This window comes from Dendrobates tinctorius, unplaced genomic scaffold (assembly GCF_039654945.1).
Source record: "Dendrobates tinctorius isolate UK_male_01 unplaced genomic scaffold, ASM3965494v1 ptg000062l, whole genome shotgun sequence".
NCBI lineage: Eukaryota > Metazoa > Chordata > Amphibia > Anura > Dendrobatidae > Dendrobates > Dendrobates tinctorius.
In genome coordinates, this window is record NW_027361730.1 from 15,704,079 (window position 1) to 15,727,493 (window position 23,415).

Below are 23,415 nucleotides of genomic sequence, written 5' to 3' on the forward strand. Positions count from 1 at the left end.
AAATATCAGAAATTTAACAAAAAAAAATAAAAATTGCAATTTTCAAACTTTGAATGATTATTCCTTTAAGGCCGGGGTCACACTAGCATATCGCATCCGATGCGAGAGCATCGGATGCTATATGCTAATAATCCTAGCATCCTGCTCTGCTGCGAGTGGGAGCCGAGCGTCATGCTACTGTGCTCCGAGCCTCTCTCACAGAGAGGATCGGAGCACAGCTGCGGAGGAAGCAGAGAAACTAATTTCTCCATCTCCTCCATTACCAGGGTCAGTGTATATCGCACATCACCCGGATGATATCCGAGTGATGTGTGCTGTGTCACTCACACCCATAGATTTATATGAGTGCGAGTGAGCCGAGACTCGGATGAGTTTTGGTGCCAATCGCAGCATGCTGCGATTTCTCTAGCTTGTAGAATTGTCAGGAACACCGCACTGCACTTGCTCACTGAGCCAATGCGCGTGTCTTGAGTAAAACAAACTGTGCCCAAATATACCTGTGGAGCGGGGCAGCAGTGGTGAAGATACGTGCTTCAGACAAACAGGACCTGAAGCACGTGACTGCTGGGGGGCGTGGCCTAAGCTCTGGAGAGCTAGGAGCTGAAGGAAAACTTCTAGAAGGGTAACTACGAGACAAAGTTACCAAGGGGTATAGACAGAGACGTAACCCAGATCAGGTCGGGGTCAAAGCACGAGATAGCACGACAGTACCAAAGGATTAGACAGAAAGGATAGTCAGGACGTAGCCAAGGGGTCATACACAGAGAGGGCAGCACAGTACAAAAGGGGCAGGCAAGACTCATAACAGAAACACAGCCAAATCTGAACCAGACAGACGTAAGATAGCACAGGCACAAAGCAGTGGCACAGGCATAACAGGGTCAAACACACTCTGCCAAGGGTCAAAGCATAAGCGACAGGGAATCCCAGAGTGAGGCTATCCACACTCTGTTAACTATCTACCATCTAGGTGCTGATGTCACTATTGACAGGAGCATTTAAAGGGTGAAATGACCATGAACAGTGCAAACACTGATCGTGGCTGATGCAGAAAGTTGTCAGCTATAGTGTACAGCTGACAGCTACAGGATTGTCACCCCTCAGGGGATGCTAGTTTCTTATATCGCAGGTCAGTAAAAAGACGCATTGGTGGTCACTAAGGGGTTAAAAAACAGATACATGATAAAGACCAAATTTGCATAGAGTGATTGTAAACCTGATACTAGGTAACAATATGAGATTTCCATATGGGCATATTTTATTGATTCCTCAAATGTGATGTGAACAAAGAATAATGCTGAATAACTGCTGAGCAACATTTACTTTACTTATCTTCTACTTGTCCTATCCCTGCTACATCATATCACTAATAATTTCTTATCCCCCAGCTGTCCTCCCTCTATCTGTAAGTAAAAAAAGGCCGTGTCCACCTTCTGTGCAAATGATTTTGTACTGTGTCACGGTATTACCTTGTCCACACGGTCAGACTGAACCCCAAAACGTCCTCCAAAACCTTTGGAATGATCTGTAAGGAGTAAAATGAAGCATGAACATATGGCAAAAGTAAGTAACAGCTGGTGGGGAAATAGTTGGGGTTCTGGAATTCCCACAGCAATAAAGTAATGTATCTAAGGAGTGTTATCACATTTGTTATCTGCTCCTCCAAACAAAGGGAAATTGATATCTCAAGGGAAGACCTTGTAAATGAATTACAGTGACATTGATTGTGATTGTGGACCAATGACTCACTCTATCTTTCTATATAAGTTTATTCTTTTTAATTCTTAAGTACAGTGTTTTTAAAGAATATTATTTTCTTGTGTTCCAGGTGAAGTAAAATCCAAATTATTGTGCTTACAATGCACATTAACCCAAATAAACTCCATAAAACACAATCAATTTAACAAATACCAAAAGGAACTGTCCAGTGGAGAAAAAATAATTATAAAGAGACCAGTTTTGGGTCTAGCCTGGTCTGGTCTGAACACACTGACACACTGAGTGTCAATTTTGACTTTTCCTGCCATTTCCTGTGTGTTGAGACCGAACCAGAAAATAGAGTTAAGTTAACTAGAGATAATTTATTTAACTTTTTTTTTAACCAATCTAGGCCCTTTTTAAAATAATAACAACCACTTTTACATATATTGGAATATACCTCAAAGGTGGTAGCACACTGGGGCAAGTTTTTCTTACCTTGTTGTGATGAATGTTTTTCTATTTGAGCTTTATAATCAAATCCAACTGCAGACTAAAACAAAACGACATATCACATATAAGAAACACTACCAGTAGCTTTGAGAACTATGATGTGTAATTGTCTTCTTACTAATAATTACAGTATAATAACAGCATAATTTTGGTTTTTATCGACCACCGATCATTTACATGCAAGCTGATTGGAGGTTGGTTTATTTAGCCAGGCCGACCACAATTCTACGTGCACAGAATGATTGTTAATACCATCATTCTGTGCCCATAGAATATCATTATATCGGAGGCACATTTATATATACAGAACGATATATTGCCAATAAATTTGATTTTTCAGCAAGATTAAAAATCATGGCACCTAATGAACAAGTGTTTTGCTCATTTGGCGGGTTATTGCAGCAGATCTGTTTATATGGGCTAATGATTGGGAAGGTGGGTTCTAACAAACGTTCCTTCATTATCCAGTACAAAGACCTTTCTAATGATCTTTTTACTCTTAGACCTGTGACGGGGATAAGGGGGCATCCTCTACGTCTGGAGGAAAGAAGGTTTAAGCATAATCACAGACGCGGATTCTTTACTGTAAGAGCAGTGAGACTATGGAACTCTCTGCCATATGATGTTGTAATGAGTGATTCCCTACTAAAATTTAAGAAGGGACTGGATGCCTTTCTTGAAAAGTATAATATTACAGGGTATATACACTAGTTTCCTTAATATTGCGTTGATCCAGGGAGCTAGTCTGATTGCCGTATGTGGAGTTAGGAAGGAATTTTTTTTCCCCAATGTGAAGCTTACTGTTTGCCAAATGGGTTTTTTTGCCTTCCTCTGGATCAACATGTTAGGGCAGGTTAGGACAGGATATGGGTTGAACTAGATGGACTTAAAGTCTCCCTTCAACCTTAATAACTATGTTACTATGTTACTATGTCTAAATGGAACTTCAACACATCAGACAGCTGTCGGTTGAACACAGTTCTCACCTGATGCCCCCTTAGACATGCTTGGATAAGCAAGTTTTCTCAGAAGGAAGAGACAAGTAACCTTCTGCCAAACTCTTAGAAGCTTATGTTCCCAAGAACGAAAGTCCAAGGAAATAAAATTAATTTATTATACACGAGCCATAAAAATATGATTGTAGGCAAGCAACATCCATATCCATATAAGTTTTGGTATAATGGGGAAAATTGACTGAGCCAATTTCACCATATTTCTGGCACATTTTGCACCACAAAATTGAATATGGTTGCATGACATTTATTTAATTTCTTTACATGTTTTGTTCCAGGCTAGGCGATGGGACGTGACTTTAACCCCTTCACTACCAAGTGTGGTTTGCACGTTAACTCCCGGGCCAATTTCAACAATTCTGACCAGTGTCCCTTTATGAGGTAATAACTCTGAAACGCTTCCATGGATCTCAGTGATTCTGACACTGTTTTCTCGTGACATATTGTAGTTCATGATAATGGTAAAATTTCATTCAAATAACTTGTGTTTATTTGTGAAAAAACAGAAATTTGGCGAAACTTTTGAAAATTTTCCAACTTTCCAACTTTGGATTTTTATGCCCTTAAATCACAGAGAAATGGCACCCGAAAAACCTAATAAGTAACATTTCCCACATGTTTACTTTACGTCAGCACAATTTTGGAACCAAAATTTTCTTTTGTTAGGAAGTTATAAGGGTTAAAAGTTGACCAGCGATTTCTCATTTTTGCAACACCATTTTATTTTTACGGACCACATCACATTTGAAGCCACTTTGAGGGGTCTATATGATAGAAAATACCCAAAAGTGACACCATTCTAAAAACTGCACCCCTTAAGGGTGCTCAAAACCACATTCAAAAAGTTTATTAACCCTTCAGGTGCTTCACAGGAATTTTTTGAATATTTAAAAAAAAATGAACATTTAACTTTTTTTTCACAAAAAAAATACTTCAGGTTCAATTTTTTTTATTTTACCAAGGGTAACAGGAGAAATTGGACTGCAAAAGTTATTGTGCAATTTGTCCTGAGCATGCTGATACCTGATATTTGGGGGGGAACCACTGTTTCGGTGCATGGCAGAGCTCAGAAGGGAAGGAGCGCTGTTTGACTTTTTCAATGCAAAATTGGCTGGAATTCAGATCGGACGACATGTCACGTTTGGAGAGCCCTTGATGTACCTAAACAGTGGAAACCCCCCACAAGTGACCCCATTTTGGAAACTAGACCCCCCAAGGAACTTATCTAGATATGTGGTGAGAACTTTGAACCCACAAGGGCTTCACAGAAGTTTATAACGTACAGCGGTACAATTAAAAAATTATATTTTTTCCACAAAAATGATCTTTTCACCCCCAATTTTTATTTTCCCAAAGGTAACAGGAACCTAAAAGTTATTGTGCAATTTGTCCTGAGTACGCTGATACCCCATATGTGGGTGTAAACGACTATTTGGGCGCATGGCAGAGCTCGGAAGGGAAGCAGCGCCATTTGACTTTTTTGGCTGGAATTGAGATCGGACACCATGTCGCGTTTAGAGAGCCCCAGATGTACCAAAACAGTGGAAACCCCCAGAAATGACACCATTTTGGAAACTAGACCCCCAAGGAACTTATCTAGATGTATGGTGCGAACTTTGAACTCCCAAGGGCTTCACAGAAGTTTATAACGTACAGCCGTACAATTAAAAAAATCATATTTTTTCCACAAAAATGATCTTTTCACCCTTAATTCTTATTTTTCCAAGGGTAACAGGACCCTAAAAGTTATTGTGCAATTTGTCCTGAGTACGCTGATACCCCATATGTAGGTGTAAATGACTATTTGGGTGCATGGCAGAGCTCGGAAGGGAAGCAGCGCCATTTGACGTTTTTGACTGGAATTGAGATCGGACACCATGTCGCGTTTGGAGAGCCCCTGATGTACCTAAACAGTGGAAACCCCCCACAAATGACACCATTTTGGAAACTAGACCTGTTGTGAGTTCATTTTCCCCTTCACTACTGAGGCCCGAGGAACTCCCTCTTCTGGTAAAGAAAGGTAGTGAGCCTGATTATCAAACACCTGAGGCTGATGATGATGACTGGCTGAGTGGAGTTACTGACTGGATATAAGGCTGCCGATGCCCTTCTGCCCTGCGGGTGATTTCTCTGTGGGATCCTTGGAGACCAGTCTGAATTCCTGCTCCTCTAAAGCTAAGTTTGCTGTTTGGCTTTTTGCATTGGTGCTTTGACTTTGTTTTGCTTTGTTTTTCTTGATTTCTGCCATTCCCTGCTGGGGTGTGCTGAATTCCTTTAGCTCTGTCTTCTGAAAATACCTGAGAATTTCCGCCTACCTTGCTCATTCACATGCTGCTGAGCCAAAGATTCCTACACCTGATGTATTTTTTGGGGATTGGTCTAAATTTTTGAATTTCAAAAATAATTATAAATTATTTTTTGCCTTGAAGCCTAACTCGTCAGGGAGCTCAGCACAGCAGGTTAAAATTGTCATCTCTTTGCTGCGTGGCGATCCCCAGGATTGGGCGTTTTCTTTGAAACCAGATGATCCTATTCTGACTAATGTGAACGCATTTTTTCAGGCCTTGGGGTTGTTGTATGACGAACTTAATGCCATTGATCAGGCTGAAAAGACCCTGCTGGCATTGAATCAGGGTCGTGATTCTGCAGAATTGTACTGTCAAAAATTCCGAAAGTGGGCAGTACTTACTACCTGGAATGATAATGCCTTGGCTGCTCTCTTTTGGAAGGGGTTGTCAGAAGCCGTAAAAGATACTATGGTGGGATTTCCTGTTCCCTCTGGTCTTGACGATTCTATGTCATTAGCCATTCAGGTTGATAGGCGTTTGCGCGAACGCAAAGCTGCACGAGAGATGTTGCCACCTGTTGAACAAATGTCTGAACCTATGCAATGTGATAGAGTTTTTTCCAGAGAGCAGCCTCAGGAGTTCAGAAGGTGTAATAAGTTGTGTTTTTTCTGTGGAGATGCTTCGCATATTATTTCTGTCTGTCCTAAACGAGAGAAACGCATTGCACACACGTTTTCTGTTGAGGGTGTTCAACCTAAGTTTCTTCTGGCTATTACTCTGATCTGCTCCCTCTCCACATTTTCCGCCAAGGCTTTTGTGGATTCCGGAGCAGCCCTAAACCTAATGGACTTGGATTTTGCTAAACGTTGTGGATTTCCGATGACACCTCTGCAGACGCCTATCCCTTTGAGGGGGATTGATGCTACTCCTTTGGCGAAAAATAAACCTCAGTTTTGGACCCAGGTGGTAATGCGGGTCGCCCCAGACCATCAAGAAAATTGCAGATTTTTGGTGTTGCATAATCTGCATGATACTATTGTTCTGGGGTTTCCCTGGTTACAAATTCATAATCCAGTTTTGGATTGGAAATCTGTGTCTGTGGTGAGTTGGGGTTGTCGGTGTGCCTTTAGTGAGGCTCCGGTGTTTTCCACCTCTCCTCAGTCGCATGATGTTCCTGATTATTTGGCGGACTTTTATGATGTATTTAGTGAGAATGAGTCTGCGTCTCTGCCTCCTCATAGGAGTTATGACTGTGCAATTGAACTGAGCCCGGGGTGTAAATTTCCCAAGGGTCGGCTCTTCAATTTATCTGTACCCGAGCACGAGGCTATGCGATCCTATATTAAGGAGGCGTTGGAGAAGGGTCATATTAGACCATCCTCGTCACCCTTAGGTGCCAGTTTTTTTTTTGTAGCCAAAAAGGATGGATCATTAAGACCTTGTATTGATTATCGTGCCCTCAACAAAATTGCTGTTAAATATCAGTATCCGTTACACCTGATTTCTGATCTATTCTCCAGAGTTAAAGGTGCTTGCTGGTTTACCAAGCTTGACCTCAGGGGGGCGTATAATCTTATTCGCATTAAGCATGGGGATGAATGGAAGACGGCGTTTAATACTCCGGAGGGACATTTTGAGCACCTGGTGATGCCTTTTGGGCTCACTAATGCCCCTTCTGTCTTCCAGTGCTTCAATGAACGATATTTTCCGAGATTTTGTCGATAAATTTTTGATTATCTATCTGGATGATATTTTGATCTTCTCCAAGGATTGGGATTCTCATGTGGAACATATTCGGACTGTGTTCCGGATCTTGAGGGAGAATTCCCTGTATGTCAAAGGATCTAAATGCCTTTTTGGAGTACAGAGGATTTCTTTTTTGGGATTTATTTTGTCCCCGTCAACTATTGAAATGGACCCGGCCAAGGTACAGGCCATTTACGATTGGGTTCAGCCCACTTCTTTGAAGGCCCTCCAGAAGTTTTTGGGTTTTGCTAATTTTTATCGGAAATTTATAGCAAAATTTTCTAGTATTGCCAAGCCATTGACTGATTTGACTAAGAAGGGTGCTGATGTGTTAAATTGGTCTCCGGAGGCTGTTTCTTCGTTTCAGGAGCTGAAGCGAAGATTCACCTCCGCCCCGGTTTTGCGGCAACCTGATGTCGCACTTCCATTCCAGGTAGAGGTGGATGCTTCTGAGATTGGTGCAGGAGCTGTTTTGTCCCAAAAGGATCCTGTAACATCTAAAATGAATCCCTGTGCTTTCTTTTCCCAAAAGTTCTCTCCATCTGAACGTAACTATGATGTGGGGAATAGGGAACTGTTGGCCATGAAATGGGCATTTGAGGAGTGGAGACATTGGTTGGAGGGAGCTAAGCATCAAGTCGTGGTCCTCACTGACCACAAGAATTTGATTTACCTAGAGTCGGCTAAGTGCTTGAACCCTAGACAGGCTAGGTGGGCCTTGTTTTTTACACGTTTTGATTTTGTGGTTTCTTTTCTTCCTGGAACTAAGAATGTCAAGGCAGACGCCCTCTCTAGGAGCTTCTTTGCTGATTCTCCTGTGGTGACCAAGCCTGCTACCATCTTAGGCGAAGGGGTAGTTCTTTCTGCCATCTCGCCCGATTTGAGACGTGCTCTGGAAGAGTTCCAGGAGGACAAACCTGAGCGTTGTCCCAGTGGAAAGTTGTATGTTCCTGACCAGTGGAAGAAGAGAGTGATGTCTGAAGTTCATTGCTCTGCTTTGGCTGGTCATCCAGGTATTTTTGGTACTAGAGATCTGGTGAGTCGTTTTTTTTTGGTGGCCCTCCTTGTCTCGTGATGTCAGGAATTTTGTGCAGTCCTGTGGGACGTGCTCCCGGTCTAAATCGTGTTCTCGCTCTAGTGGGTTGTTGATGCCTTTGCCTGTCCCCAAGAGGCCATGGACCCATATTTCAATGGATTTCATCTCTGATATGCCTGTCTCTCAAAGGATGACTTATTTGGGTGATTTGTGATAGGTTCTCTAAGATGGTTCATCTTATACCACTCCCTAAGTTGCCATCTTCCTCTGAGTTGGTGCCCCTGTTTTTACAACAGGTGGTTCGCTTGCACGGGATTCCTGAGAACATTGTATCTGACAGAGGAGTCCAGTTTGTGTCTAGATTTTGGAGAACTTTCTGTTCCAGGCTGGGAATTCAGTTGTCCTTCTCCTCTGCTTTTCACCCTCAGACCAATGGGCAGACAGAGAGAACAAACCAGACCTTGGAGTCATATTTGAGATGTTATATTTCTGCTGATCAGGATGATTGGGTTTCATTTTTGCCCTTTGCCGAATTTGCTTTAAATAATAGAGCTAGTTCTGCCACTTTGATGTCACCTTTTTTTTTGTAACTTTGGGTTTCATCCTCGATTTTCTTCAGGGCAGGTGGAGCCCTCTGCCTGCCCAGGTGTTGACACTGTGGTGGAGAGAATGCACCAGATCTGGGACCAAGTGGTGGATAAGTTATCTCTCTCCCAGGAGAAGGCCCAGCGGTTTTCCAACCGACATAGGACCATTGGTCCCCAGTTTAAGGTTGGTGATATGGTGTGGTTATCATCAAAAAATATTGCTATAAAGGTGGCTTCTCCTAAGTTTAAGCCTAGATTTATTGGACCTTGCAAGATTGTGGAGATTATTAATCCGGTCTCTTTTCATTTGGCTCTTCCTGTCACATTTAAAATCCGTAATGTGTTCCATAAATCTTTGTTGAAGAGGTTTGTTGAACCTGTTGTTCCGGGGGTTGCACCTCCAGACCCTGTATTGGTTGAAGGTAACATGGAATATGAGGTAGAGAAAGTACTGGATTCCCGTCTGGCTAGACGGAGACTCCAGTATTTGGTTAAGTGGAAGGGTTATGGTCAGGAGGATAATTCCTGGGTCTCTGCCTCTGATATTCATGCCAAAAGATTGGTGCGTGCCTTTCATCGGGCTCACCCTGATCGCCCTGGTGGCGTGGTTGAGGGTTCGGTGACCCCTCCTCAAGGGGGAGGTACTGTTGTGAGTTCATTTTCCCCTTCACTACTGAGGCCCGAGGAACTCCCTCTTCTGGTAAAGGTGTTGTCCACAAAAGTTGTTGTCCAATTTGTCCTGAGTACGCTGATACCTCATATGTGGGAGAAAACTACTGTATGGGCACACGTCGGGGCTCGGAAGGGAAGTAGTGACGTTTTGGAATACAGACTTTGATGGAATGGTCTGCGGGTGTCATGTGCGTTTGGAGAGCCTCTGATGTGCCTAAACTATTCAAATTTCCCACAGGTGACCCCATTTTGGAAACTAGACCCCCATGGAACTTATCTAGATGTGTGGTGAGCACTTTGAACCCCCAAGTGCTTCACAGAAGTTTATAACGCCTGGGCATGAAAATAAAAAAATCATTTTTTTTCACAAAAATGATATTTTTGCCCCCAATTTTTTATTTTCCTAAGGGTAACAGGAGAAATTGGACCCCAAAAGTTATTTTGCAATTTGTCCTGAGTAGGCTGATACCCCATATGTGGGGGTAAAACACTGTTTGGGTGCAAGGCAGAGCTTGGAAGGGAAGGAGCACCATTTGACTTTTTCAATGCAGAATTGGCTGGAATTGAGATCAGATGCAATGTTGTGTTTGGAGAGCACCTGATGTGCCCAAACAGTGGAAACCCTCCAACCCTAACTCCAACACACCCCTAACCCTGATCTCAGCCCTAACCCTAGCCCTAGCCCTAGCCCTAACGGGAAAATGGAAATAAATACATTTTTTTAAATTTTATTATTTTTCCCTAAGGGGGTGATAACGGGGGGTTTGATTTACTATTTATGGCGGTTTTTGTATTTGGCAGCTGTCACATGCTAAAAGACGCTTTTTATTGTAAAATAGTTTTTGCATCACCACATTTTGAGAGCTATAATTTTTCCATATTTTGACCCACTGAGTCATGTGAGGTCATATTTTTTGCGGGACGAGTTGATGTTTTTATTGGTATCATTTTCGGGCGCATGACATCTTTTGATCGCTTTTTATTCTGATTTTTGGGACGCAGAATGAACAAAAACCAGCGTTTCATGAATTTCTTTTGGGGGGTGCGCTTATACCGTTCCGCGTGCGGTAAAATTGATAAAGCATTATTTTTGCATCGCTTTATTTTGCGAGCTATAACTTTTTTATTTTTTCACTGAAGATGCTGTGTGGCAGCTCGTTTTTTGTGGGACAAAATGATGTTTTCAGCGGTACCATGGATATTTATATGCGTCTTTTTGATCGTGCGTTATTGCACTTTTTGTTCGGCAGTATGATAATAAATCATTATTTTTTGCTTCGTTTTTTATTTTTATTTTTTAAGGAGTTCGCTAAAGGGGTTAACTAATGGGACAGTTTTATAGGGCGGGTCGTTACGGACGCGGCAATACCAAATATGTGTACTTTTATTGTTTTTTTTTATTTCCAAAAAATGAATTTATTAAGGAATATTTTTTTTTTAATTTATTTAGCGATTTTTTTAAAATTATGTTTACACTTTTTTTTTAACTTTATTACATTTTCCCAGGTGGGACATCACTGTCCTGTGACAGATCGATGATCTGTCACATCACAGATTGCTGTGACAGATCAGCAATCTGTCACAGGCACTACACAGGTTTCCTCCTTGCCTGCGCTTTGCAGGCATGAGGAAGCCAGCTCCTTGCAGGCCCCCGAAGGTCCCTGCCGCCATATTGGATCTGGGGACCTGCAGGGAAGGAGAACCCCGCAGCAGAGCTGCACATTGCGCTGCTGTGGGGGGCTAAGGGAAGCACGGAGGGAGCCCCCTCCCTGCCGATGCTTCCCTTTAACCCCTGGTATACCGTGATCGTGTTTGATCGCGGTGTGCCAGGGGTTAAAGTGTCGGGGGGCGGTCTGTGACCGCCCCTGACACATTGTGCCGCGTGTTAGCTGTGATAATCAGCTGACACCCGGCTGCGATCAGCTGCGCTCACCACGTGGGCGCCGCTGATCGCTATGACATAATATTCCATCCATGGGAATTAGGTCCCAGGTCACATGGACGGAATATTACGTCCATTGTAGGAGAGGGGTTAAACACAATGACAGAGATGTTCAAACAATTTGATATTCAAATTTGCAGCTGATTTTGCTCAAAGTTTTGATTCACAGTGAATAGGTTTGAATCACAATTACTGCAAAACCGCTAAATTGCCATAAAAATTGGTGTAATTGTGATCGAAATCCACTTTCTTTTATGCTTCTCAAACTCCAAATATTAAAGTGTGTTTTGATATATTGAGAAAATCAATACATCACAGCCTTGTATGGTGTACTAGATAGGACTTCTTCTTTCTTAGCACATACTTTAAATAGGGTCACAGGCAAAGGAAAAGTTCCCTCTGAACTAAAACAAATAGTAACTTTAGGGTCGTGAATAGAAAGGTGAAACTTCTTCCCTTCCCATCAGTGTTACATGATCACCATTACACAGAAGTTTTCCCCTCAAGCTTTAAACATGCCTCAATCACACCTATCCTCAAAAAGCCCTCTCTTGACCCATCCTCTGTATCTAGCTATCGCCCTATATCACTTCTCCCCTATGCCTCCAAGCAACTGGAACAACACGTCTACCTTGAACTGTCCTCCCATCTCTCTTCTTGCTCCCTCTTCGACCGCTTACAATCTGGCTTCTGGTCACACCACTCCACCGAAACTGCCCTTACTAAGGTCACCAATGACCTCTTAACCGCCAAGAGCAAGCGACACTACTCTGTCCTCCTCCTCCTGGACCTGTCGGCTGCCTTTGACACAGTGGACCATTCCCTACTATTACAGACCCTCTCATGCCTTGGCATCACAGACTTGGCCTTGTCCTGGATCTCATCATACCTAACAGACCGGACATTCAGCGTCTCCCACTCACACACCACCTCCTCACCTCACCCCCTATCTGTCGGTGTCCCACAAGGTTCAGTCCTAGGACCCCTGCTCTTCTCCATTTACACCTTTGGCCTAGGACAGCTTATATAATCTCATGGCTTCCAGTATCATCTCTATGCTGATGACACACAGATCTACATCTCTGGACCAGATATCACCTCCCTGCTAACCAGAATCCCTCAATGTCTGCCCACTATTTCATCCTTCTTCTCTACCAGATTTCTGAAACTTAATGTATACCCCTCCCTACATGTAAAGCGCCATGGAATAAATGGCGCTATAACAATAAATAATAATAATAATAATAATAATAATAATAATAGAACAAAATGGATACACAAACACAAAATGGATGCTATTCTCTCACACTAAACACACTAATACTTGAAGGTCTCACAGAAAAATTTTTGAAATCTTTAATGCAAACATTGCCTTATTAATGTGCAATTGACCGCAACCTATCTCCATAGGGAAAAACTGATTTTAATTTGCTAACCAGCAGCCTTTTTACAACACAATGTAGCAGCAAAGTTTTTAGGCTATTTAAATAGTAATCCCAGCAAAGAGCAAACAGATGAATGGCATACTAGGGCACACAAATCACCACATTACCAGACGGAGCTATTTATCTGAAGTATTGCGGCATATAATTCAGTCAAAAAATGGAGGTGCTTGCATGAAAAAACATGAATATTTCAATGTGAAGCGAAAAAAGAAGAAATATGCAGCACTCACCGATTTAGCTGAAAAACTGTGCGTCTTTATTTCACATGAATTCCATTAATAGATGTGTGGACATGCAGGACTTTAGAGGAATGCTAGGGGAGGGATAGTAAAAATAGTTCAAATACTATCCTATTTTGGGGGCACATGCCCACTTTGCTGGTGCAAATGGAAGAAGCTATGAATTTGTCACACAAGGTGGTGCAAAAATTATCCCTGTTTGGAGAGTTCCAAGAGTTTTTTCCTTTGCTAGATAAATGAAAGCTTTTGCACAAGGCATCCAAAGTGTATCACTTTATTTAGGGATTTAGTGACCTGCAACAAGTTTGCTATTCTTAAAATGAATAAACAATTAGAAAGGTGTTTCATCAAGCCATCTAAAAATTATACCCGTTTTTAAGAGAACCAAACCATTCAACATGAAAGAAGAAGCAGATTAAACCGACGAGGATGGGACGAGGTGGCCGTTTTTAAGAGAGAAGGAACAGGCTAGCTATTTTCAAAAGTGATGAAGAAGAGACTTGTTGTTCCCAGGTCTTTAAAAAAAATAGCCCTATTTTGCCAGCTGTTTAAAGTTTGTGTACTGTTGAGAGAGTATGTTTCACATCAGCAGTACAGTCTGTCACTATTAAACACAGTGGGCAGGCAGTCAGGAGATATGTGGCTAATGGCTCGACAGCAGCAGTACAGTCTATCAATTGTGGTGGATAACCTGGCTCGCTTTGTTGTAGCAAAACCACGGGCTTCACTGAATACAATCTCTGGCATTACTCTGGAGGGTGGAGATGACAGAATGCCAATAGCAAAATTGTTCATTTCTTACTATTTATCCAATTTTGTGACCCAGAAGTCCATGGGATTGGAGCTGAAGGGTATCTGTCTGAGAAAGGACACAGTTTAGGCATGAGTGAGTCTTTCTATTCAGCCTGTGCATTTCTGTTAAATATCAGCAATCAGATTGTCGCAATGGCCAATAAAATATCTGGGCCATCATGTCAAACATACTGTAGCTATGGTTACTGCTGCCTTGGCTACTTGCTGTAGGGCTAATGCTAACAAAGGGTGGGGAGCATTGGGTCTGCTGGGATCGCAGAAGTGTCTCCTGGTCAGTCAGGCGGTCAGCAGGTGTTGTATTGGCAAAAGCTTTGCTATAAGTTAACTATCAGTGTGGTCTTCATTTTCATTCTTTCAACCTTGTCCCCTGCCTGTGCCATCTCTAAGTTCCCCTCCACATCTGCATGCTGCTCATCCTCCTCTTCTTCCGAATAAACTAAATGGGAACAGAGACCAGGAGATGAACATACACTTACTACAGCAAACCGCAGCACACTGCTACAACAATTCTACTCCAACCACTTAGCTTTAGCACACAGCACAGATTAGAAGCAGCTGAAATGGAACTTCATGCTTTTGACCAACTTAAGAAGGATCGTTAACCTCTTTAGCACCAGAGGACATTGACATGTGAGACAAATCACACCGTCTCTAAAGAAGACCTGAGATTTATTGCCTGATGTGACCGTTTAACTCCAGGTCTTCCAAGGGGACGTGACACCCTTGTGACAGTACCCCGCCTTCTACAAGGGGTCACTAGACCTTCAGGCCCGGGTTTATCCAGATGGACCGCATGTAAATGTAGGTAAACAGCAGGTACGCAGGATGCAGTGACGTGACGCGAGACTAAATTGAACTTTGGCTAAAGAACTTTTATGAATTTTAGCCGCTAGGGCTATACTAAGCAACCAAAAATTAATAACAACTATTGTCCTCGCAGGGACTCTGCACAAACAAACACTTTAAAAGTGAACACAACTAATCCGGCATAATCCTTACGTTGTTCTGAACCCCTTACCATACAGATGAGAATGATAAAGATAATTGTTCCTCCCCAGAAACCCCTGAAAACCTCTCTTTACTGAAGGTATAGAACTGAGTATGAAAGCCATATGCACCAAAAAATGTCGACTTACCAGTGGACTCACTGAGACGATTGTTTACAGAAAACTCAGCTAATAGTAGAAAAGATGACCAATCCCCCTGGTTATCTGACAGAAACACCTGAGGTACGTCTCCAAACTTTGGTTTAGACGTTCAGTGACTTCAAATGTGATGAGGTCCCTAAAAAAAATGGTGTTGTAAAAATGAGACATCGCTGGTTAAACTTTTAAACCTTATAACTTCCTAAAAAAAAAATTTGTTTCCAAAATTGTGCTGATGTAAAGTAGACATGTGGGAAATGTTATATATTAACTATTTTGTGTGACATATTTCTCTGTTTTAAAGGCATGAAAATTTGAAAATTAAAAGTTGAAAAATTATGACATTTTCAAAATTTTTGCCAAATTTCTGTTTTTTTCACAAATAAACGCAAATCATATCAAAGAAAATTTACCACTATCATGAAGTACAATATCTCACAAGAAAACACCATTAACCCCTTTCTGACATGAGATGTAATAATACTATAATACAATCTCAGAATCACCGGGATCCATGGAAGCGTTGCAGAGTTATTACCTCATAAAGGGACAGTGGTCAGAATGATAAAAATTGGCCTGGTCATTAACATGCAAAACCACCCTTGGGGGTAAAGGGGTTAAATAAGTTGGGAATGAGTAGGCGGGGATAAGGGTATCAGATAGTAATTTGATTTAACTCATGAAATCTAAACAGGGACGTAGGCTCCCATCTTTATTTTCAGCAAAGAAGAACCCCGCCACTATGGTCGAAGAGGTGGGTCTAATATGTCCCTAAGCAATACTCCCAGAAATGTAATCCTTCATGGTCTGCCTTTCAGAGCCAGGCAGATTGTATATTCTGGTTTTAGGTAATTTCGCTCCAAGGAGCAAGTTTACTGGGCAATCATGCACAAAATGTCCCTGACCAAGAGATGCAGAGTCAATTGCAAATACGGGGATGGGATTCACTAGAATACTACAGGGAAGACCAAGGTCCCGTGAGAACTAAGCATTCACCAAATTGGCTCCCACCCACTATTCAAGAGGATAGATTTTTTATTAGTTTTCATACCACTTCTGCGGGTAATAAAATCTGAAATACGCATGCGGAGGAGATATATACACCTAGGTTGTTATCCTCCACACAACCCTGGGTTAAAAATTTTTGATAACTATTCCACAGAAAAAAGCACAACTTTGTTTTGTGGCGAACCACAAGAGACTCCTACCAAGGGGAGGCCCCTCCTAACTGCATCGGTTCTTCAGAGCACATAGGGAGAATCTCGGTTTTAGGGAGTACCATTGCAGGCGGAGTCACAACAGGTCTATTTCTGAGGTGTCTATCGATGTGTATGGCCAGAGCCATGGCGACCTCTAACGACTCAGGAGTTTCGTAAAGCACTAGTGCGTCTTTTAATCTTTCAGACAGGCCCTGACAAACTGACTCCTAAGAGCAGGATTATTCCACTGAATTTCACTGGCCCATCTACAGAGCTTACTTACATAGCTTGGACTCAGCAAGGAAGACATGGTCCAGATCATCATACATGATGCCTAGAGCCTCAAAAAAACAATCAACCGACCAAAGAAAAGAGAAAAGGCCCAGGATTGAGGATCTCCTTGAAGGAGAGAAATAACAATCCCAACCTGTTGCTCCTCATTCCCGCATGAACAAGGACAAAGTCTAAAATAAAGCTTGCAGGCTTGACGGAACACAACAAATTCATCCCGTACCCCAGTTTCGGTTCAGCCTGACTGCCCACCAGACTGACAGTCTTTTGCGGTGAGAACATAGATAGCAGGTCTAACAGTTCAAGTGATAGACCCTGCAATTGTTTGGCAAGAACTGCAATGGGATCCAAACCAAGATACAAAATGTGAAGCCGGTGAAAATGTCATGCTGTGACGGTCTTCAGAATGGAAGGGGGACCTCAAATTGTCCCTGGAACTGGGACCCTAACTATCCCTGTCTCGGGGTACTCTTGAAGGTAGAGACGCCTGAGTCCCTGACCTTATTATGCTCTTGTTGATCCCTGATCTGTCCCCTCCCCCACCCCATGAGACATGGGACAGAAATAAGGTAAACAAGACACAAAGACAAAACAGGGATAACAGAAAACATCTATCATACCAATGTGCAAATTGGCTCTTGAGAGAGAATGAGGACTTGAGCCCTATAGCTCCACCTGTTGGAAGTAGCGATCCTACAAGTCACAATTAACCCTTTAATGAGTCTTGCAATAGGACTTAGGATTTTATCCTAAGGATAATATCCTATGCCCTATTGCAATACTCGTTAAAGGGTTGATTGTGACTTGTAGGATCACTACTTCCAATATGTGGTGCTATAGAGCTCAAGTCTTCTTTCACTCTGAAGAGGCAATTTGAATATTAAATTTTCCAGGGAAGCACTGCATGGCGAATAAGCCTCCTTACCTTGACAAGCCAGAGCTGGTATGTTACTCTCCATAAGGAGAAACCTTACCCCTTAGACCTCTATCATACCAAAGCACTAACCAACAATAGGGAGGAGGATAGGGACAGGGAGGAATAAACTAAATAAAAACAGGGACCAGGAGATAAACACACATGCACCACAGCAAACCACAGAACACTACTACAACTCTACTCCAACCACTTAGCTTTAGCACACAGCACATGAAGATGAATCTTTCACTGTTACGGACAAGAAGGTCTGAACAATTTTCGCAGGAAGAGGTAATGACCTGATCAGAAGCAGCTTAAATGGATCTGCATATTTCTGACCAGCATAGAAATGGTTGTTAACCTCTTCAGCACCAAAGGAAACTAAATTCATTTAATATGAGACACAAGTCACATAATTGCTATAGAAGACCTGCGATTCATTACAAAACGTAACCGTTTAACTCCAGGTCTTGACAACCTTGTGACATGAGGTATATAGTTGATAAATTGGGATATTAACCCCTTTACCCCCAAGGGTGGTTTGCATGCTAATGACAAGGGAAATTTTTACAATTCTGACCACTGTCCCTTTATGAGGTAATAACGCTGGAACGCTTCCATGGATCCTGGTGATTCTGACATTGTTTTCTTGTGACACATTGTACTTCATGATAGTGGTAAAATTTCTTTGATATAACTTGCGTTTATTTGTGAAAAAATTTAAATTTGGTGAACATTTTGACAATTTCCCAACTTTGAACTTTCATGCACTTAAATCACAGAGAATCACATAAAATACTTAATAAGTAACATTTCCCACATGTCTACTTTACATCAGCACAATTTTGGAACCAAAATTTTTTTTTTGCTGACAAGTTATAAGGGTTAAAAGTTGACCAGCGATTTCTCATTTTTACAACACCAATTCTTTTTAGGGACCACATCACATTTGAAGTCACGTTGAGGGGTCTATATGATAGAAAATACCAAAAAATGACACCATTCTAAAAACTGCACCCCTCAAGGTGCTCAAAACCACATTCAAGAAGTTTATTAACCCTTCAGGTGCTTCACAGGAATTTTTGGAACGTTTAAATAAAAAATGAACATTTAACTTTTTTTCACAAAAATTTTTACTTCAGATCAAATTTTTTTATTTTACCAAGGGTAACAGGAGAAATTGGACCCCAAAAGTTGTCGTGCAATTTGTCCTTAGTACGTTGATACCCCATATGTGGGAATAATCCACTGTTTGGGTGCACGGCAGAGCTCGGAAGGGAAGGAGTGCCAGATTTTACTGTTATGGTTTGCAGGTGCCATTACTCACTGGGAGAACCCATGAGGTGCCAAAACAGCAGAACCCACCATAAGTGACCCCATTTTACGAACTACATCTCTTATTGAATTCATCTAGGGGTGCAGTGATCATATTGACACCATGGGTATGTCACAGAATTTTATACCATTGGGCAGCCATGCGGAGAGACTCTGGAGGAAAGAGCGCTATTTGCCTATTCAAGTGAATGGGTCTGTGCACATGTCAGAGCTACAACTTAATTATTTAATTATTTTTCCAGTGATGGAGCTGTATTGAGGCTCGTTTTTTGCGGGACAAGATGACATTTTCAGCGGTACCAGTTTATTTATATCCGTCTTTTTGATCGCGTGTTATTCCACTGTGTTTATGTTTGGCGGTATGATGATAAAGCATTGTTTATTGCCTTTTTTATGGGGTTTACTAAAGGGGTTAACTAGTGGGACAGTTTTATAGGTCGGGTCATTACAGACGCGGGGATACCAAATATATGTACTTTTATTGTTTAGATTTTTTTAAATTCAAATATTTATTTAGTGATATAATAAATATTGATTTTTTATTATTGTTTTTTTATATTTTTGCACTTATTTAAAACATTTTCTTTACTTCATTCTATCTTTTACACTTTGCCCCACTATGGGACAATCATTTTGTGCAGGTTGATCGCTTCTATAGGATGCAGATGAAGCAGAATCTGCATGCTATAGAAGCTGTCAGCGCTGCAATCCGTGCACACTGACCTGAGAGACTTACTGACATGCACTGTGCATGACAGGAAGTTTCTCAGCTCTGGTAACCCAGATATCGTCATGACGACATTGGGTTACCATAGCAGCAATCGAGACCCTGCGTGCTCTCGGAATGCTGCAATCGTGTTCGAGAGGAGTATTCTGGGGGTTAAAGTGCTGGGAGTGGTCTGTGACTGCTCCTGGCACTTAGTGCCGGGTGTCAGCTGTGAGAATCAGCTGACACCCGGCCGCGCATTCCCCGTGTGCGTGGCCGTTTGCTATGATGTACTATTCCGTCCATGGGAAGTAAGGCCCAGGTCACATGGACGTAATAGTATGTCGGATGGCAGAGAGGGGTTAAAACAGTTAGTCAGCAAATTTAAATATGTACAGTACAGACCAAAAGTTTGGACACACCTCATTCAAAGAGTTTTCTTTATTTTCATAACTTTGAAAATTGTACATTCACTCTGAAGGCATCAAAACTATGAATTACCACATGTGGAATTATATAATTAACAAAAAAGTGTGAAACAACTGAAAATATGTCTTATATTCTAGGTTCTTCAAAGTAGCCACCTTTTGCTTTGATTACTGCTTTGCACACTCTTGGCATTCTCTTGATGAGCTTCAAGAGGTAGTCACCGAAAATGGTTTTCCAACAGTCTTGAAGGAGTTCCCAGAGATGCTTAGCACTTGTTGGCCCTTTTGCCTTCACTCTGTGGTCCAGCTCACCCCAAACCATCTCAATTGGGTTCAGGTCTGGTGACTGTGGAGGCTAGGTCATCTGGCGTAGCACCCCATCACTCTCCTTCTTGGTCAAATAGCCCTTACACAGCCTGGAGGTGTGTTTGGGGTCATTGTCCTGTTGAAAAATAAATGATGGTACAACTAAACGCAAACTGGATGGAATAGCATGCTGCTGCAAGATGCTGTGGTAGCCATGCTGGTTCAGTATGCCTTCAATTTTTAATACATCCCCAACAGCGTCACCAGCAAAGCACCCCCACACCATCACACCTCCCCCTCCATTCTTCACGGTGGGAACCAGGCATGTAGAGTCCATCCGTTCACCTTTTCTGCATCGCACAAAGACACGGTGGTTGGAACCAAAGATCTCAAATTTGGACTCATCAGACCAAAGCACAGATTTCCACTGGTCTAATGTCCATTCCTTGTGTTCTTTAGCCCAAACAAGTCTCTTCTGCTTGTTGCCTGTCCTTAGCAGTGGTTTCCTAGCAGCTATTTTACCATGAAGGCCTGCTGCACAGTCTCCTCTTAACAGTTGTTGTAGAGATGTGTCTGCTGCTAGAACTCTGTGTGGCATTGACCTGGTCTCTAATCTGAGCTGCTGTTAACCTGCGATTTCTGAGACTGGTGACTCGGATGAACTTATCCTCCGCAGCAGAGGTGACTATTGGTCTGCCTTTCCTGGGGCGGTCCTCATGTGAGCCAGTTTCTTTGTAGTGTGTGATGGTTTTTGCCACTGCACTTGGGGACACTTTCAAAGTTTTCCCAATTTTTCGGACTGACTGACCTTCATTTCTTAAAGTAATGATGGCCACTCATTTTTCTTTACTTAGGCTAATTTCACACTTGCTTTTTTTTGCAGCGCGTTTTTCCCGCAAAAAAACGCATTGAAAAAACGCATACAAAAGCATACAACTGCTGCGTTTTTTTCAAGCATTTTTATGAGCATGCATGAAAAAAACGCAGCATTTTTATGCGTTTGTATGCGTTTTTAGTGCGTTTTTACCGCGTTTGCGTTTTTTCCAAACATTAGGTGGCCCCTCACACTAACCCAAACCATGACTTTACTAACCCTGACCCTAACCCTGACCCTAACCCTAACCCTAACCCTAACCCTGACCCTAACCCTAACCCTAACCCTGACCCTAACCCTGACCCTAACCCTGACCCTAACCCTTAACCAAACCATACTTAACCCTAACCCAAACCCTAAACCCTAACTAACCCTAACCCTGACCCTAACCCTGACCCTAAACCCCCTTAACTAACCCTAACTCTAACCCAAACCCCTAAATTCCATGGTTAACAAAAAAAACGCATGTGCAAAAAAACGCATACATAAGCATGCCAATGCGCACATATGCGCACCCATAGACTTATAATGGGTGTCTTGCTGTAAAAAAACGCATTGCGCGCGCATGCATTTTTTTGAGTCAAGTCGGAAGCACAAAAAATGCAACAGGATGCATTTTGTGCGCCCGAGCGCATACCGCAAAAAAACACATGCGCGCAAAAACGCATACAAACGCGTGTGTATGCGCACATAAGCGCATCCCATGCAAAGTATAGGGAAAAAAAACGCATGCGTTTTTTAGCGCTAAAATCCCGCGAAAAAAAACGCAAGTGTGAAACCAGCCGCTGCTTTTTTCTTGCCATAATACAAATTCTAACAGTCTATTCAGTAGGACTATCAGCTGTGTATCCACCAGACTTCTGCACAACACAACTGATGGTCCCAACCCCATTTATAAGGCAAGAAATTCCACTTATTAAACCTGACAGGGCACACCTCTGAAGTGAAAACCATTTCCGGTGACTACCTCTTGAAGCTCATCAAGAGAATGCCAAGAGTGTGCAAAGCAGTAATCAAAGCAAAAGGTGGCTACTTTGAAGAACCTAGAATATAAGACATATTTTCAGTTGTTTCACACGTTTTTGTTAATTATATAATTCCACATGTGTTAATTCATAGTTTTGATGCCTTCAGAGTGAATCTACAATTTTCATAGTCATGAAAATAAAGAAAACTCTTTGAATGAGAAGGTGTGTCCAAACTTTTGGTCTGTACTGTACATTATACAAAAGGTTTTTAAAAAATGTACCCCAAATACTTTTCAAAAACTTAACAGGGAAAGAAAACCTTGCAAGTTTTGCAACCCAAAAACACAAACCTGCAACAGGATGTATTTTTTGGGTATGTACGGTTCTAAAATTAGACCACTACAACCAACAAAAATGCCACAGAAATTAAATTGTTTAAGGCTGTGTGCCCACGATGCGATTTTTAAGCGTTTTTGCCCCGATTTTCGGCACAAAAACGCTGCGAAAACGTTTAAAAATCGTTTACAGAACTCACCCCATGCATTCCTATGGAATTCCGCACATGCTGTGCTAATTCTGCGCTTTTTTCCGCTGCAGAGTCGCATCGCGGAAAAAAATCGCAGCATGCTCATTCTTTTGTGCGGTATCGCAAAGAATTGCCGCGATTCCGCACCCATAGGAATGCATGAGAATCGCTTACTTCCCGCATGTGGCTATGCCCACCATGTGCGAAGTTAAGCATCTCATGTGCGGTTGGAACCCACGGTGTGGAGGAGAGAAGACTGTCCTCCAGGCCCTGGGTACCATACCCCTGTAAAAAAAAGAATAAAAAATAAAAAATAGGGGTATATTTACCTTCCGACGTCCCGCGCTGCATTCCCGGCCTCAGCGTTTCCAGTAATGCCTTGCGACAAGGTCCTGTGATGACGTAGTCTCGCGTGACTCTAGCGGTCTCGTGAGATCGCTATAGCAACGCGAGACCAACGTCATCACAGGTCTCGCAAGGCATCGCTGGGAACGGGAGCGTCGCTGAGACAGCGCGGGACGTCGGAAGGTAAATATACCCCGATTTTTTATTTTTTTATCATTTTTAACATTCTATCTTTTACTATTGATGCCGCATAGGCGGCCTCAATAGTAAAAATCTGGTCACACTTGTCAAACACTATGTTTGACGAGTGTGACCAACCTGTCAATCACTTTCCAAGCGATGCTTCAAATCGCTTGGAAAGTGCTTGAATATCGCGGCAAAATC

At 42.2% G+C, this 23,415-nt stretch overlaps 1 protein-coding gene across 5 annotated transcripts in view; it reads right to left on the reverse strand.

Moving 5' to 3' along the window:
- The window catches only part of LOC141092946 (hematopoietic lineage cell-specific protein-like), a 109,719-nt gene that overhangs the window by 54,789 nt on the left and 31,515 nt on the right, over positions 1 to 23,415 (reverse strand). For all 5 annotated transcript variants that reach the window (XM_073579319.1, XM_073579317.1, XM_073579318.1 and 2 more), the window contains 2 exons: positions 2,197 to 2,251; positions 1,470 to 1,525 (listed from right to left, as the gene is read on the reverse strand). In XM_073579319.1, the coding sequence (XP_073435420.1) occupies positions 1,470 to 1,525; positions 2,197 to 2,251 (111 nt within the window). The remainder of the gene's footprint in view (positions 1 to 1,469; positions 1,526 to 2,196; positions 2,252 to 23,415) is intronic.